The sequence below is a fragment of the Pangasianodon hypophthalmus genome, chromosome 28 (genome assembly GCF_027358585.1).
Source record: "Pangasianodon hypophthalmus isolate fPanHyp1 chromosome 28, fPanHyp1.pri, whole genome shotgun sequence".
Taxonomy (NCBI): Eukaryota; Metazoa; Chordata; class Actinopteri; order Siluriformes; family Pangasiidae; genus Pangasianodon; species Pangasianodon hypophthalmus.
In genome coordinates this window covers 10,825,278-10,844,107 of record NC_069737.1, presented here as the reverse complement: position 1 = coordinate 10,844,107, position 18,830 = coordinate 10,825,278, and the positions used below count along the sequence as shown (strand labels likewise).

General features: G+C 39.1%; 1 protein-coding gene across 5 annotated transcripts in view; it reads left to right on the top strand.

Annotated features, from left to right (window-relative positions):
* The window catches only part of map3k4 (mitogen-activated protein kinase kinase kinase 4), a 98,771-nt gene that overhangs the window by 57,079 nt on the left and 22,862 nt on the right, over nucleotides 1-18,830 (top strand). For all 5 annotated transcript variants that reach the window (XM_053231146.1, XM_026942993.3, XM_053231145.1 and 2 more), the window contains 2 exons: nucleotides 10,090-10,173; nucleotides 12,703-12,972. In XM_053231146.1, coding sequence (XP_053087121.1) covers nucleotides 10,090-10,173; nucleotides 12,703-12,972 — 354 coding nt within the window. The remainder of the gene's footprint in view (nucleotides 1-10,089; nucleotides 10,174-12,702; nucleotides 12,973-18,830) is intronic.

Below are 18,830 nucleotides of genomic sequence, written 5' to 3'. Positions count from 1 at the left end.
TTACAAAAACATGTTAACAATGACATTGACTGATCAAACCGAATCCAACGGTATATGCTTGTGTCTACATGCTTGTGTAAATTCACATGTGCGTTTTCAAGCAGAAAAAAGCAATGTTAAGGCCTTATATGTGCACAGCATACAAATCTTTCCTGCTAGACTGTTTTTAAAAAAAAAAAAAAAAAAAAAAAAAAAGGCAAATTCAGCCATACCAAAATTGTACAGTTAAGGTAACGACAAAACTCCTATATTAATGAATAATTTCATTCTTTATGAACACTGCAAATATTTGTCTGTCAGACTTTTAAAATAATTTAAACATGCTCATAACTCTTCAACTGCTTGACCTAAAATTATAATGTCATGTAATTTGTTGGAGACTGCTGCTTTAAAGTCTTGTATTGCTTTTGTAATCTAATATAATACAGCAAGACATTGATAGTGAAATAGGCAAAAAAAAGTGAGGTCATATCTCTGCATTGCTTGATTGTATTGACACAAAATTTGAAAGCTATTTTGAGGACCAAATTTGAAAACTATTTTGAGGCCCAATGTTGCAAAACATTGGTGTCATTTGACCCCAAGGTGGTGCTGTATTAGTAGCTGCTTGCGGCTATACTTCTTATACATTATAATGGGAGTCTGTGGCACATGGGAGCCTATGGCAGCCGACAGAACGCTTCCTATGCTTTTTATGAACTTTGACAGTGGTATAGAGGACCGTCTCTTCACAACAATTTTAGTGTATGCCAAACAAGTCCTCTAGTGCCACCAAGAGGGCAAATTGGAATATACATTTACAATAATAACTCTGCAACAGAATGTTGTAGAAACGCGATCCCACTTCTTTTTGATTCTTTGTGTCAAGCCGTGTTCAACAGACTCCATGATGTTAATTTATGCAATGTTGGATTTTTTTTTTTCTTTTCTTCTCCTACAAACTTTGTCCAATCATCACCAAATTTGAATCAGAGCATCATGAGACTATCCCAAAAAAGAAACTGATTATTTAATTTTTGATATATGGGATGGTTTGCCCATAACATGCAAACAAATTTGATGGCGAAGCCACCAAACATGACGTGAGGACATATTTCAATGACCGTGTGATATATTTTGACCAAACTCTGTAGATAACTTAAGGACCTCATCCTAAGGGTCTCTAAGAAGTTTTGTCTAAATTCACGTCTATGTGGAGCTATAATTTGCAAATTTGTAACTTTTTAACCTCTCAACATCAAATCCAGATTCTTGTTTCTCTTCATTCTCTTGAAGATGCCAAGTGTTCTTGAAATTTGTGATTTCTTAAACAGGAAGTCAGCTGTTTTTTCACTTCTCCTACAATGTTTGTTGAATAACCATGAAAATTTTTTAAAAAAGCATCTGGAGACCAACCTGAACAAAACTTCTTACTCAGATTTTTGTTATGACGGATGGTTCGTCCATAATGTGCAAATGAATTTGATGGCCAGGTTGCAAACCAGGAAGTGAAGGCATATCTCAACAATGCTTTTATATATTGACATTGTCAATATATTTAGCAACATGAACTGAAGTTAAGAAACAAGATTTGACATAATTTGCAAATCTTCTCTAGGTGGCACTATAATTTGCAAATTTGTAAAACTCATAATTTTTGAACCATTCAACATGAAATCAAGACTTGATTTTTGCTTCTTCTCTTACAAATTTTGTCAAATCATTGCGAAATTTGGATGACAGCATCATGAGATCAGGCTGGGGGGAAAAAAGTTTGTCGTAATTTTGACATCTATGTTTCATCCGTAATCTGCATATAAGTTGGAAGGCAGAGTCGCTGAACAGGAAGTGAGGGCATATCTCAGTAACGCTTTTATACACTACGGTCAAAAGTTTTAGAACACCTCCATTTTCCAGTTTTTATTGAAATTTAAACAGTTTAATGGCTCAGTGTACTTGAAATTAAAGCATAGAACAAATAAACAATTGGACATAAAAAGAAATCACAGAATCATTTTTAATTAACGAAATTTAAGCTAAATTTTTGACTCATCAAAGTAGCCACCTTTTGCAGATATAACAGCTGAATACACTTGTGGCATTCTTTCTGCAACGGAAATCAAATATTGTTCAGAAAGGTCTTCCCAACACTGTTGCAGAAGTTCCCACAAAAGTGTTGCACTTGTAGGTTGCGTTGCTTTCACCCTTCTGTCCAGTTCATCCCAAACGAGCCTGATGGGGTTTAAGTCTGGAGACTGTGCTGGCCATTCCATGATATGAAGCCTACCGTCTCGTTCTTTTCTTCTAAGGTAGTTCTGACAGCCTGGTGGTATGTTTTGGGTCATTATCTTGCTGTAGGATGAACCCCTGACCAACTAGGCGTATACCAGAGGGTATTGCATGGCGCTGCAAAATGCTGTGGTAGTAGTTTTGGTTCAGGGTGCCACTCACCGACTCCGCATCCAGCAAAAGAGCCCCAGACCATCACGCTTCTTTAATTAAAATTTCGTTAATTAAAAATGTTTGACAGTTGGTGTCACACACCGAGGAATCATCCTTTTGCCTACTAGGTGGTGCTCCATGGCCCAGGCAAGCCTCTTTTTCTTATTTTGCCATCTTAGCAATGGCTTTCTTACTGCCACTTGACCTGTCAAACCTGCAGCTCGAACTCTTCTCTTCACAGTTGAAACTGAGATTTGCTTACTTCAGCCAGTGTTGAGCTGTGCTTGAAGATGTTTTCCTGTGAGCCACCTATCATGCAAGCTGTTGACTCATCTTCTGATTCTGTTGTGGCTTTGGCTCTGCCAGACCTCTTCCTGTCAGAGTTTCCTCCAGTTTCCAAGTGCCTTTTGATAGTGCAGGAAACTGTACTCACTGACACCTTGGCTTTTTTTTTGCAATTTCCCTGAAGGAAAGACCTATACTTTTAAGGGTTATAATGGTCTGTCTGTCTTTCTTTGTTAATTGCCTTTTTCTCACCATTATGAGAGCAATATACTACTTCCTGCAGTACAAAACTGTCCAAATATTGCTTAAGATGGTGCAGTAACACAGTCTGTTCCAACACTGCTTTTATACAGACAGAGGGTTTGTAAGTAATCAGCAAACGTTGGGACACCTGTAGGAATTGTTAGCATCAACTTTCAAGGTTTAATTTATTTCCATTGCTGCAGAACAGCTCTAAGTTTAACCCATTACTTCTTCCCTGAAAAAGGCCTTTTTGTGTAACTCTGAAATCTACATTATTTTTCAGTTTTTGGTAACCTAAAGGTTTTTTTTTTTTCACCTCTGGCAGTTTAGAGCTTACCTTTGTACCATTTCAGGTTATTCACTGGACTTGAACTGCTTAAATTTCAATAAAAATTGGAAAAATGGGGGTGTTCTAAAACTTTTGACCAGTAGTGTACATTTTGTCACATATATTTAGCAACATGAGTTGTAGTTAAGAAACAAGATTTGACACTATTTGCAACATGGGGGAGCTACCGAAAACAGGAAGTGAGATGATATCTCAGCAACAGCTTGACCTCTTGCCTTCAAATTTAACATATCTCCATCGGATCAAGCATTGATAGTTCAGATGTCTTCTTGGTTGCTAAGTGGTGGGACAAGAACGTGCTTGGCCCCCCTATTTACTGCTTGCAGCTATATTTTTTTATATTATATTGTATTTATAGTAACTCATATTAGTAAGGCAGTTAATGTAAGAATTAATATCTAAGTAGACAATGTTGGAGTCTCTTGGTGATTATCCGTGTGAAAGAGTTGATTATGTGTATTCCATTTCAATATCCGGTTCCCTGTTTTCCTTTAAGTGCAAGTTGCCCATAGATTGTATTATCAGGTGATATATAAAAAAAAAAAACTCATTCAACTTCCCAGACATGAAACAAATCTAGTCTGCCTGATGAAGCCAGTTTGTTGTTACAGTAGTTACTGTAGTTGTTTTTTACTGGAGTAAAAAAAACAAAAAAAAAACAACAGATTTTTACTTGTCAAGCACCTTTTATTGTGTTAAAAACAAATTTATAGTATAAATAATGTAATGGGCATGTGCAATTGAATAAAGAGCTGATCTAAAAAAAAAAAAAAAAAAAAACCCTTGTCCCTCTATACATTAAAGAAATAACTGGTGAAGAGGTTAAAAAAAGCTGAGAGGTTTTAAGTATAGTGGTTGGTACAGTGAGTTTAATGGTTAAATTTATGGGACTATACATATATAAAGTTGAAAATGAAACATGGTCTGCATGTAAAGTGTGTCGAACAGTACATCATAGCTAATGATGTTGATGAAGAAAAGCAAGTAGTGATGTTGCTCAATACTATGGATGCTTCAGCATATGGACTTTTGGTTGAAATTGGATTAGATAAGACAAAACATTTGACCAGGTTGTGGAAATTCTGATAAACCATTTTGAGCCAAAACCACTGGTAATCGCAAGAAGTTCCACTTTCTTTGCTGTATGCAGAAGCCTCCTGAGACTGTTAACCAGTATGTTGCTGAATAGAATCAGTGCTCAATCGGTGCTCAGTGATTTTGGTGCAAGTCTAGATTAAGTGATTTTGTTAGTGGAATAATAAGTGAAGCTTGCCAGCAGAGATTTCCTTTAAAAGACGAGCTCACGTTCTTGAGCGCTCTCAAGATTACTGTTGGCATTCTTTTTCTCTTTATTTATTTATTCACTTATTTACTTTTGTTATTTATTTTTTATTTATTTAGTTTTACTTTTTGTTATTGTTAGACCTATATCTGCTTGCATATATACAGTGGTGCTGCTATGTATCTGTGTGTGAGGACGGAGTATTTCATGTTTGTGAGACGTGAACTATATGTTTTCGATGTCAGCTGCAAGAGAGGGAAATATTCTAGACTTGGCACTGTTCAAACAGGATTTGCCTCTGATCATTGATAAAGGACCAAAATCAGGTCCTTGTGGGAGGAACTGGTTACAGAAAATAAAGCTGACCTGGAGACAGATCAGATCAAGATCAGATTATATATGGGGCAGTCGTGGCCTAATGGATAGAGAGTCGGACTTGCAACCCGAAGGTGAACCTGAAGGTTGTGGATTCGAGTCTCAGTTCCGGCAGGGATTGTAGGTGGGGGGAGCGAATGACCCACGCTCTCTCCCACCCTCAATACCATGACTGAGGTGAGACCCTTGAGCAAGGCACCGAACCCCCAACTGCTCCCCGGGCGCTGCAGCAAAAAGGCTGCCTACTGCTCCAGGTGTGTGTTCACGTTGTGTGTGTGTATGTTCACTACTGTATGTGTGCACTTGGATGGGTTAAATGCAGAGCACAAATTCTGAGTATGGGTCACCATACTTCGCCACAAGTCACGTCACTTCACTTCATTTATATATAAAACAAAAAGATTAAATCCCCAATTTTTTTTTCTTTCTGCAGATTTTTTAAATATGTCTTTTAAGTAATGTTTGCAGAGTACATTTGTAGTAATTATGATCAATTCACACAGAATAAATGATCTCTGTATAAATCTCAGAGATGTATGTGTGGTTATCACACTAAAAATTCCATGCCTACTACATACATCTCATGTTAATACAATCTGAATAGGATTTTGGAAAAATGTTCTTGGGAATTACTTTTCCATTTTACATCGTTGTTATAAGCTGGAAAACAGAATGGCATTAAAGAAAATGTGTTGCGCCGAGCCAAAAAGAAAAATGGGCTCAAATGTATTTTAATCAGTATTTTATTTAATTTTTTTAATTAAGTCAACAGTGAGGAAAATATCCAATCATACACGTGACTAACCATGAAATAATGACACCTTAACAATCCTAATGGTGGATCATCACTTTGGCTTAATGGCAGGCTGGACGCCAGGACCCTACAATGACATGCCAGTATACAAGCGGCACAATACAAGGAGATCTGGTGGCATGTTTTTGGATGCTAGGCTTTCATGGTGCAGGAAACAAAGTATCCATTTAGCACTGGGTGTCCAATCAAGGATTTGATTGATGACGCAATTGTGTCTCCCAATCATTGAAGCAGCACCATTGGTGCATACTCCCACACAGTTTTGTCATTCAAGAATTTCCCAGAGGTAATTATTAAGACATTGAAAGCATTCGTCTTCTGTAGTTCTGGTAGACAAAATACCATGTCTTAACAAAAACTACTGTCCCAAAAGTATCAAAGAAACATGAACAGTAAAGATGTGCTTAACAAATCAGTCCAGCTGCAGAGCAATATACTGTGTGTGTTTGTGCTTGTGTGTGTATGTGTGTGTGTGTGTGTGTGTGTGTGTGTGTGTGTGTGTGTGTGTATGCGCACACAAAGTATTGTGCAAAAGTCTTAGGCACCCTATTTTTTTTTTAGTACAAACTTTGTTATAGATTTTTATTTTATGACTTCTACATTATTGATTCAGTACAAAAACATTTTACATTTCCAAATATTAGTTTTCTAGCACAAAATTAAATGTTAATGTTTGTAAATGTTAATGTTTGTAAATGTTTGTATGTCAGTAAAGAAAGCAGCATATTACATAAGAGACCACTATTCTGACAAAAAAACATAATGAAGGCTGCTGGGTTTTGCTGCAAAAATAAGAAGCAAATGCGACAGTCAAAGTCTACAGAAGAACTGTGGCTGGTTCTGCAAGATGCGTATGTGATGTTATATACTCATTTGCTTTGATACTTTTGATGTATTACAGCTAATATTTAACAGTCCTAGCTTCAGATCAAAGGTGCTGGTTGTGCATTCAGTATGACCTAATTTTATGTTCACTAGGTTACTGAAACAAACTTTCCGAATATTTCTATATTTTTGTTTAGCTCAGGGGACAGACATAGTCTCAATGTGGTGGTACCTGAGTGACGAATCAAGGCAACTAGCAGATGGTCAATTTATCCTGCTTGTCTGCTCCCTGACCCCGGCTCTGGATTGTCACCGATATTAGGTCTTCCTAATTTACTAAGTAGCAAGTCAAATTCTAGATAATGGTAAATTCTGGTCATTTACAGGATATTTTACTTCTGATTGATTCATTAGCAGACTTTATAGTGTTAGTCATGCATGTTGTGCATGACCAGCTTGTAGGAGGGACAGAATATTGTGTTGATGCCGCCACCAGCAAAGTTACAAAGATTGAATGATGTTGAATAAATTGAAATGTAGCAACTTTCTGACTTGAATGACACATTATATATATTTTCACTTAAGTATAATTTCTCAGTTCTTTTACACCCAGGTTTCAAATAGTTACCTATATAAATCACGAATCTTGTTGAGTACGAAAAAGAAATGCTGATGCTGTTACTGCAAAAAAAAAAATAATAATAATCCTACGCAACTCTGATCCGTTGCCAGGCATGTTGCTTGGTGTAAGAACGCTTTCATGACCACTGAGGAATTGGTTCTGCCGTCTGCCCTTGATATGTTGATATGGGCACTGACGTACCAGGTTTTAGTCAGAAATTAAAGTCCACATTTTGCTCTGCAGCTGGACTGATTTGTTAGCAACACATCTTTACTGTCCATTTTTCTGAGATACATTTGGGGCAGTAGTTTTCATTAAGACACGGTGTTTTGTCTACCAGAACTACAGAGGAAGAATGCTTTCAATGTCTCAGTATTTACTTCTGGGAAAATGGTCTTGAATGGAAAAACTGTGTGGAAGTATGCACTGATGGTGCTGCATCAATGCATCAAGCAAATCCTTGATTGGACACTCAGTGCTAAATGGACACTTTGTTTCCTGCACTGTGAAAGCCTAGCATCCAAAAGTATGTCACCAGAGCTGCTTGTGTAGTGCCACTTGTGTCCTGCCATGTCATTGTAGGGCCCTGGCGTCCAGCCTGCCATTAAGCCAAAGTGATGTCCATCACTAGGATTGTTAAGGTGTCATTATTTCATGGTTAGTCACATGTATGATTGGACATTTACCTCACTGTTGACTTTTTCAAAGTACTGATTAGAATGCATTTGTGCCCATTATTGTTTTTGGCTCGGCGCAACACCTTTTCTTTATGCCATTCTTTTTTCAGCTTATAACAACAATGCAATTTAAATGAAAGATTTGTTCTCAAGAACGTCTTTCTAAAGTCCAATTCAGATTGGACAAGTTTTTCTTTGGGAGGTTACTGTATAACAAAACTCATGTATTGTATTAACATGAGATATATGTAGCAAGCATGGAATTGTATTGTGACAACCATGCGTACATCGTAAAGACACCAACTCTGAGATTTATGCAGAGATCATTTATTCTGTGCGAATCGATCAAAATTATTATAGATGTACTCTAGAACAGGTCTAGGTCTAGGTCAAAACCAACAGTTCTGATGCTCCTGTTCTCTGCCCTCTACTTTTGGCTCACTAGCTCCCAGCATGGATACTACTGATATCTCACCTATATGTCACAAGCTGTAAAAGCCCTGAAGGCCAGCTGTCACTGCAGACTGTACTCAATACAGCTCTACAGCTCACACTACAGCTGCTGGATTTATGATACGAGAGAGCTGTGTCTATGTCTGATGTCTGTGAAGTCATCTGGCGACTTCTAGCGACTTTTTGACCATGCCTTATTTAATTTACCCTGAAAAGAGCTGGCAGAACTGAAGCCATGCATACCAATAAACCCCCTCTCTGAACTCGAAATCTTATCACAAAAGGAAGGATAATGATCTACCAAATGCACTACCAAATGTTAATGACATTAAGAGCATTGGCTAAGAACTGAGCTCAGGTTAAAAAGAAGCTAAACAATATTGAACAGTAATAAACAGTAAATTTACCTCGCCTTGTACCTTACCTTGTGTGTGCATAGGTACACACATACACTGCCTGGCCAAAAAAAAGTTGCACAATCTAATATTTTGTTGCACTGCATTTTGCTTTGATTATGGCACGCATTCGTACTGGCATTGTTTCAACAACCTTATGCAACATTTATTTCCATCCAGAGTTGCATTAATTTTTTGCTGAGATCTTGCATTGAGGACAGGAGAGTCTAACCACTCTGTAAAGTCTTCTCCAGCACATCCCAAAGACTTTTAATGGGGTTAAGGTCTCTGTGGTGGCCAATTCATGTGTGAAAATGATTCCTCAAGCTCCCTGAACGACTCTTTCACAAGTTAAGCCTGATGAATCTTAGCATTTTCATCCTGGAATATACCTGTGCTGTCAGGGAAGAAAACGTCCATTGACGGGATAACCTGGTCATTCAGTATATTCAGGTGCTCAGCTGACTTCATTTTATTGCCGCACAATGAGGCTGAGCCTAGACCTGACCAGTTGATGCAACCCCAGATCATAACACTGCCTCCAGAGGCTTGTACAGTATGCGCTATGCATGACGGGTGAATCACTTCATGCATTTCCCTTCTTACCCTAACACGCCCATTGCTTTGGAATAGGGTAAATCTGATTTTATCAGACCACATGACCTTTTTCCATTGCTCCACGGTCCAGTCTTTATGTTCCCTAGCAAATTGAAGTCATTTTTTCCGATTAGCCTCACTAACAAATGGCTTTCTTGTGGCCACACAGCTGTTTAGTCCAAATCCTGTAAGTTCTCATTACATTGTGCGTGTGGAGATGCTCTTACTTTCACTATTAAATATAGCCGTGAGTTCTCCTGTTGATTTTTTTTATGATGTGACATCACCAAGAGTTTTAAAGATCTCCGATCACAATCATTCAAGATTTTTTTCCAACTACATTTCTGCTGTAAAGTCGACGGTTCACCACTATCTTTCCAGGCTTTAATAATGCACTGGACATTTCATAACCCAGTTCCAGTGATTTCAGCAATCTCCTTAGTTGTTTTCTTTGCTTGATGCAGGCCAACAATTTTCCCCTTCAGTAACATCTTTTCCACGACCATGGGATACGTAATCTGCCATGGTTGTTTAAGAAATGAGAAGCTACAGACTCCATCAGTTAAGGTTAAAAGAACTGTTGCCAGCTGAAACATATTAATCACTGCAGTAATGATTCAATCATAGGCTCTTAAGTATTTGCTTATTTAAACCCAAACAGTGACCTTTTTTTGACCAGGCAGTGTGTGTGTGTGTATATATATATATATACACACGTGTGTGTGTGTGTGTGTATACTTCTTTTCTACAGGACCTTGAGATTGCTGCTGACTTCATCCTAGCCAGTGGAGTGCCTTGCATCCTCCAAGCTCTGAAACATAGAAACTATGTCAAGGTACTTTATTTTATTTGTTTGTCTTAATGTTATTACAGTCCCCTGCCAATGACCAGGCTCATACCAGATGCATTGCTGCTCTTCCTGTCAAGGAAGGCTAAACAAATTGAGAAGTCAGTAATTCTTGCCAAAAATTAAAGTTGTTGTGCCAATTTCCTTTAAATTTGGGCCTCAGTATCACTATTTGTATTGTCTGTTTCTGTAAGAGGATAGATGAGAGTTGGGTAGACTGGATTTTGGACTGGAATTTTGGTTACTGAGCCTAAGGTCAGGATTAGAAGGTGAAGGTGTAGGCATAGTACTAATAACATAATAATTGGGACAGTGACACAATTTTCATAATTTTGCCTCTACTCTGTATGGATTTCAAATGAAACAATCAAGATGTGTTTGACGTGTAGACTTTCAGCTTTAATTCAAGGGGTTTAACAAAAATATTGCATTAACCATTTAAGAATTACAGCCATTTTTTTTTTTACAGAGTCCCTCCATTTTCACAGGCTCAAACGTAGGTGGACAATTGACTGATAAGCAGTTTCATAGCCAAATGTGGCCTGTTATTTTGTGACAGATTAAAGAGATTAAAGGTCTGGAGTTGATTCCAAGTGTTGAATTGAGGTGCAGCTGTTCATGGGAACTCTCAATATGTGGTCTAAAGAGTTGTGAAGCGAGGTGAAGAAAACCCCTTCACAATATCCAGCCAAGTCAAGAAGACTCTCAAGGAGGTAGGCATATCATTGTCCAAGTTTGCAATGAAGAGATGCTTTCATGAATGTAAATATAGAGGGTTTAAGAGAGTAAATAAAATATAGAGGGTTCAAGATGCAAACCACTGGTAACATTCAAGAACAGAAAGGCCAGATTAGATTTTGCTAGAAAACATCTTTTAAAAAAAAAAATAAAGAAAAAAAAAAAAAAAAAATCCTGCGGAGTTCTGGAACAAGATACTTTGGACAAATGAAACCAAGATGAACCTCTACCAGAATGATGGCAAGAGAAGAGTATGGAGAAGGAAAGGAAGGACTTATGAGCCTAAGCATACCACATCATCTGTCAAACATGATGGAGGCAGTGTTGTGGCATGCGCACATATGGCTGCCAATGGAACTGGGTCACTGGTGTTTATTGATGATATGACTGCTGATAGAAGTAGCAGGATGAATTCTGAAGTGTATAGAGCTATACTTTCCACTCAGATTCAGTAAAATTCTGCAAAATTCATAGGACGGCTCTTGATAATGACCCAAAACACAGAGCGCAAGCAGCCCAAGTGCTTCTTAAGGCAAAGAAATGCAATGTTCTCAAATGGCCAAGTCAGTCACCTGACCTCAACCCAATTGAGCATGCTTTTCATTTACTGAAGGTAAAACTGAAAGTAGAAAGTCCCACAAACAAGCACAGCAACTGAAGACGGCTGCAGTAAAGGCCTGGAAAAGCATTTAATGGGAGGAAACTCAGCATTTGGTGATGTCCATGGGGTCCAGACTTCAGGGAGTCATTGACTGCAAAGGATTTGCAACCAAGTATTAAAAATAATCCTTATATTTATAATTGTTACTTTGTCCAAATATTTTTGAACCTGTGAAAATGGAGGGACTATGTTAAAAAAAAAAAAAAAAAAAAAAAAAGACTGTAATTCCTAAACAGTTAATGCAATATTTTTGTTAAACCCTTTGAATTAAACCTGAAAGTCTACACTTCAATTACATCTCGATAGCTTCATTTCAAACCATTGTGGTGGTGTACAGAGGCAAAATTATGAAAATTGTCACTGTCCAAATACTTATACGCCTGGACTGTATATCAGTGAAAGGTCCTCACAGTGGGCCTGATTGATCAAGATAGATATGAACATATTTATGCATAAATCGTTTGTACATGTTTTTACTTCATCAAGAGTCTCTATCAAAAAGACATCCTTATGCTAGTTCAGTAGGACAGGGACTTAGAATACCAGTGAGAAAATTTGGTGAAAACCACTTGTTTTATATTATTAGCAGTAATTAAAGAATATAAAAAAAGAAAGTGAGACAACACATACCCATAAATTAAGACAAATAAAACTGATCACTCAATTATAACAAAAAAATGCTGCCACATAAGCAGAGGATGGTCCGTAAACAAATCCCTCAGCTGATGGAAGATTTAGTGCTCACTTATTATTATTACTATTATTATTGTTATCATTAAATATTTTTACTGACATAGAAGTGGAAATAATTTCCATTTCTGCCTTTCAGCCTTTACTCTAATCATTCATTTCGTGCTCCCAGCTGTCTGTGCAGTTTCATGGGTGTCACTAAATGTAAATGAGCTGTGTCATGAACATAATGTACTTTGCACATTACAGGTGATCGATATATATATTTACACGAGTATGAAGAAATTCAGCCTTTTTGAAAATTTTTGTCCGGTTTGGCTTAAGCAAACATCTACACACGACTCCACTAAAAGACTGATAAATAAGGCCCAATGATAAAACCAACATGTGTATTCATGCATGCATGTGCGCTTTTCATTACTCTGCAGGTCCATATCCCAGGCTTGGATGAACTACAGGTCTTTGTCCCATGCGGTCTGATGGACCAGAGGCTCACCATCTTGCAGCTGCTGAATGCAGCAGCAGGGAAGGAGTGCTCCAAGGAACCAGACGAGATCCCTGAGGATGAGGCCTACCTTCTCATGAGCAAGCATGGAGCTGGGGATGTGCCTGCTGAGGCCAGCTGGGCCCTGTGGGATGGGACGGTGGTCAAACTGGTACCACAGATGGAAACAGCAGATACCTTGAAGGCAATGAAGGTAAATTAACAGATCAACTGATATTACACTGCCTGAAAAGCCTAATATACATTATGCCTAAAAGGTATAATGTATATAAGTACAAAAACTGCTGAAGATTAGTGTCAGTGTTTGGTGTCAGATCATTCAGCATTTATTTCATCAAAAATTTTATAATCACCTGTTATATTTCAGATGTTCCCACTTAAAGATATTGTTTTGTATTGTATTTAATTTTACAAAAATTCTACTGGTATGTTGGTTTTAGACATACACTGTGTTGGGTTAATGTCTGCTAATAAGATGCTAGTTTTCAGGTCACTGTACTGGTATGTATTTGGGAGTCTGTACAGTTGAACATGGCGCATATTTCTTTTCTAGGCTATTATACGTGATATGGTCAAAAGTATGTGGGCACCTGACAATCACACCACTATGTGCTTGTTGAACATCCCATTCCAAAACCATGGCCATTAATATGGTGTTGGTCCCCAGTTTGCTGCTATAATTGCCTTCACTCTTCAATTCAATTCAATTTTATTTGTATAGCGCTTTTAACAATGGACATTGTCACAAAGCAGCTTTACAGAAATAAATGGATTCACAAAAAATATATTGTAAATGTGTGAATTTATCCCTAATGAGCAAGCCAGAGGCGACAGCGGCAAGGAAAAACTCCCTGAGACAATATTAGGAAGAAACCTTGAGAGGAACTAGGCTCAAAAGGGAACCCATCCTCATCTGGGTGCAACAGATAGTGTAATTATAAATAAATCCCTTCTATTATTGCGTACTGTATGGACAAATAGTGCAATTGTGCAACCAGTAAATCCATCACAGTTTTTGCAAGAAGTCCGGTTGGTGAAAATCTATCCACTCTCCACTGATGGAGTCCTGAGTACGAAGGCGCTCGTGGCAACTGCAGCCCCAAAGCCACTACAGCAATCGCAGTCCCAAGCCATTACAGTACAGCTTCCCATATGTGATCCCCAAGCCATCTCCACAGCCCCCAGGTGGCACTATCCCCAGCAATCCAAATGGTTCTTCAGGCCGTCCATATGGGGCCACCCCCAGCAGCAGCGAGCGAACTCAACCGATGAGAACTCCAACCAGACGTAGGTCATTAGGATCAGGCAGGTCCGGGGAGCAGAAGGGGCCAGGATCACTGGCATCTCAGAAATAGCATTTGTAGCTCAACAGAGAGTGAGGGAGAGAGAGATGGAGAGAGGGGGAGAGATTGTTAGGTGAGCTTTTGTCCTGTAATGGCTAAGGACAATGTACTTTGCGTGCCGAGTGCAAGCAGAGACTCCGGCAAGACTAGCTATGACAGCATAACTAAAAGGGAGAGCCAGAAGCTAACACAGACATGAGGGCACCCTGGGACATAAGGCAGCCAGCCACTCCACTGTCGACAAACCTGAGTGAACGTGTGAGAGTGGGGGGCGACAGCATCCAAACATCCCAGTTCACCACAACACTCTATGCCTGTGAACCCTCCAGACCTGCCCCTGTACCTAAGAAAAAAACTATTCACAAAAGGCTTGACTAAACAAATATGGTTTCAGCCTAGACTTAAACACTGAGACTGTGTCTGAGTCCCGAACACTAAGTGGAAGACTGTTCCATAACTGCGGGGCTTTGTAAGAGAAAGCTCTACCCCCAGCTGTAGCCCTCACTATTCGAGGTACCAACAAATGGCCTGCACGTTTTGATCTAAGTAGGCGTGGCGGATCATAAAAGACCAAAAGTTCACTCGGGTACTGTGGCGCGAGACCATTTAGTGCTTTATAGGTCAATAGTAGTATTTTATAATCAATACGAAATTTGATTGGGAGCCAATGCAGTGTAGATAAGATAGAGGTGATGTGGTCATATCTTCTGGTTCTAGTAAGGACTCTCGCTGCTGCCTTCTGGTCTAACTGCAGCTTAGTTTATGCACCTGCTGGAACATCCAGACAGTAAGGCATTACGATAATCCAACCTAGAGGTGACAAAAGCATCATCATTCTGCATCATGTAGTGACAATATATTTCTTATTTTAGCAATATTTCTGAGATGAAAGTAAGTGATCCTAGTTATATTATCTACATGAGCTTCAAAAGAAAGACTAGAGTCAATAATTACACCAAGGTCTTTTACTGCTGAACATGATGAAACAGAAAGGCCATCCAGAGTTATTATGTAATCAGAAAGCTTACTTCTAACTGCATGTGGTCCTACTACAAGTACTTTTGTCTTGTATCTGAAACATACAACTGTGTGTCATCAGCGTAACAGTGGAAGCTAATACCATGTTTACGAATAGTTTTGCCCAGGGGTAGCATATATAAAGTAAAGAGCAGTGGGCCTAAAACAGAGCCTTGTGGGACACCAAACTTTACCTTAGTATGAGAAGTCACCATTTACGTTTACAAACTGATAACGATCAGTCAAATGAGACCTGAGGCAGGAAAGGGCCGTTCCCTTAATGCCTACTACATTTTCCAGTCTATCGAGGAGAATAGCATGATCAATGGTATAAAAAGCTGCACTAAGGTCAAGCAGCACAAGCAAGGAGACACAACCCTGATCAGAGGCCAGCATTAAGTCATTTACCACTTTAACCAGTGCTGTCTCTGTGCTATGATGAGGCCTAAATCCTGTCTGATACATTTCATGAATGTTATTCCTATGTAAGTATGAGCATAGCTGCTGTGCTACAACCATTTCTATGACCTTGGAGATAAAGGGGAGGTTTGATATTGGTCTATAGTTAGACAGCTGACAGGGGTCAAAGTCAGGTTTTTTAATCAAGGGCTTGATGACTGCTAATTTAAAAGATTTAGGTACATAGCCAATGCTAAGGGAAGAATTGATTATCTTTAAAAGAGGTTTGATTGTTTCAGGAATTATCTGTTTGAAGAAACAAGTAGGTAAAGGATCTAGCATACAGGTTTATGATTTTGATGATGAAATTAGCGAAATTGGTTCAGTCTCTTCAAGGGGAGAAAAACACTGTAATTGCTGATCTGATATTATTATATTATATTATCATCTACAGGGTTAGTTATAAAACTGTCCGGTTTTAAATTAATAGTCTGAATTTTTTGCCTGATATTTTCAATTTTACCATTGAAAAAATTCATGAAGTCATCGCTGCTATATAATGATTGCGTGTTTCTGTTGTGGTCTTATTCCTAGTTAATTTTGCTACAGTATTAAATAAGAATCTAGGATTATTTCTGTTATCTTCAATTAGGGTGGAGAGATTCACTGATCTAGCAGCACTAAGAGCTTTCCTATAGCTCAAAAGGCTCTCCTTCCATGCTATTTGAAATACTGTCGATTTAGTTTGACGCCATTTACGTTCTAGGTTTCGAGTGGTCTGTTTTAAAGTTCGTGTGTGATTGCTATACCAGGGTGCTAGCTTTTTCTCCCTAATTATTTTTCTTTTAAGTGGAGCTACCTTATCTTGCGAGTTGCAGAACATTGATTCTAAGCATTGAGTTGCCTGGTCAAGTCCTTTGGGATCAGACGGTGATCCAATCATGGTTGATAAATCTGGGAGATTACTGATAAAACTCTGTGCAGTTGTTGACGTGAAAGTACGTTTGACGCGGTAGTGTGGTGAGGTGCATATATTATGATTAAGACACATTTTAAATGAGATGAGGTAATGATCTGAGATAGCTTCAGACTGTGGAAATGAGTCTATATTTTCTATATTTAATCCGAATGTTAGTATTAAATCAAGAGTGTGACCACCACTATGGGTGGGTCCTATTACATTCTGATTAACCCCTACTGAATCAAGAATGGACACAACTGCTGTTCTTAGAGGGTCATCTGGATTATCAAAATGAATATTAAAGTCTCCAACAATTAATGCTTTGTCTAAAGAACAACCAGATTAGAGATGAAATCCGCAAATATACATAGGAATTCCAAATATGGCCCTGGGGGTCTGTAAATAATAATTACTGAAATCACCTGGGTAGACTTCTTTTTAGTGGCTACGTATGTTATGTTAGTATAAAGAACTTCAAATGCATTGAATTTATGACCAGGTTTTTGTGTGATGCCTAGATTATCATTATAGATGACTGTGACGCCTCCTCCTTTGCCAGTTAGACGGGGCTGATGTATGTAACTGTACCCAGGAGGACTAGCTTCATTTAATGCTACAAACTTGTTTGGTTTAATCCACGTTTCTGTTAAACACAGTACGTCAGACTCCTGATCAGTAATGGTTTCATTAACAATAAGCGCTTTAGACGTAAGAGATCTAATACTCAACAGTCATAGCTTCAGATCAACGGTGCTGGCTATGCATTCGGTTTGATTTAATTTTATGTTAATTAGGTTACTAAAACAAACTGTCTGAGTACGTCTATAATTTTGTTAAGCTCGTGGAACAGACACTCTCAATACGGTGGAACCTAAGTGACGACTCTGTGCAGCTAGCAGACGGTCGGTTTAGCCTGCTTGTCTGCTCCCTGGCCTTGGCCCTTTATTGTCACCAATTAACTAGGCCTGTTCTGAGACTATGTGCTATGCTGCAAGAAATGAGAGCAGCACCTTCCCGAGTGAGATGGACACCGTCTCGCCCTAAAAGGCCAGCCTTGCCCTCAAAGATGGTCCAATTATCTATAAAGCCCACATGGTTTTCAGAGCACCACCTGGACATCCAGCAGTTCAGCAACCATAACCTGCTGTAAGCTACATCGCCACGCCGCATTGGGATGGGGTCAGAGCATATTACTGCATTGGACATCGCCTTTGCTAATTTACACACCTCTACCATGTTACTCTTAGTAACCTCAGACTGACGAAGGCGTATATCATTAGCTCCTACATGAATAACTATCTTTGAAAACCTGTGCTTGCCCAAGACCCTAAGATTACCTGCTATGTCTGGTGCCCTGGCTCCCGGTATACACCTAACTAAAGCTGCTGGTACCCCTAAAGGCCTAGCAAATTTCACGTGCCGCGAGATAGAGTCACCTATAACCAGAGCTCTTTCAGGTTTCTCACCGGGTGCTTCACTGAGGAGAGCAAACCTGTTAGACACGTGAAGCGAAGACGAGTGGTGCTCCCGTCGGGCGAGCCTTAGAGCTTTGGCTTTGCGATTATGCCACCGAGTCGTCACCCATTCGCCCCGCTGTGAGGGCTCTAATGCCGGAGTTGGGGGATTGCTACCCCTCCACCTAAGGCATCCAGACTTTTCCCTACAGAAACTACGCTGCTCTCACACTCACTAACTCTCTCTAGAGTCTGGATGCGCACCTCTAATGCTTTAATCCTCTTTAATCCTTCCGGGAAGGATTTCCAATTGATTTTGGAATGTGGGGAATTTGGAATTTGCTGTGGGGATTTGTGTCCATTTAGGCACAAGAGCATTAGTGAGCTTGTTGCCTGATGTCAGACGAGAAGGCGTGGCATGCAGTAGGTTGGCTAAAATATTTCTGTATGCTGTAGCATTTCAGTTTGCCTTCACTAGAGCTAAGGTACTTAGCTCAAGTGAAGGCAAATTGAAATGCTACAGCATACAGAGATATTCTAGCCAAATGTGTGCTTCCAACTTTGTGGCAACACTTTGGGAAAGGCCTAGATATGGGTTTGATAGTCAGGTGTACACATACTTTTGGCCATATAGTGTATTTCATTCAAATTTACTTGTGTGTCAAAACCTCAATTAAAATATAACAATAGTAGATAAGACTAGACTAGCTTTTCCTTTATCTTTTCCTTTTGCGGTTTCCCTCGGCTCCCACATCTCACTCATAGCTTGACTTCACGAACGAAGATTTAGGAAGGGGGTTGTCCACATCTCCTGCATGCTGAACAGGTAGATCTGTTAGCAGCAGCTGCAACAGAAAGCCTGTCCTGGGTTTGGTCC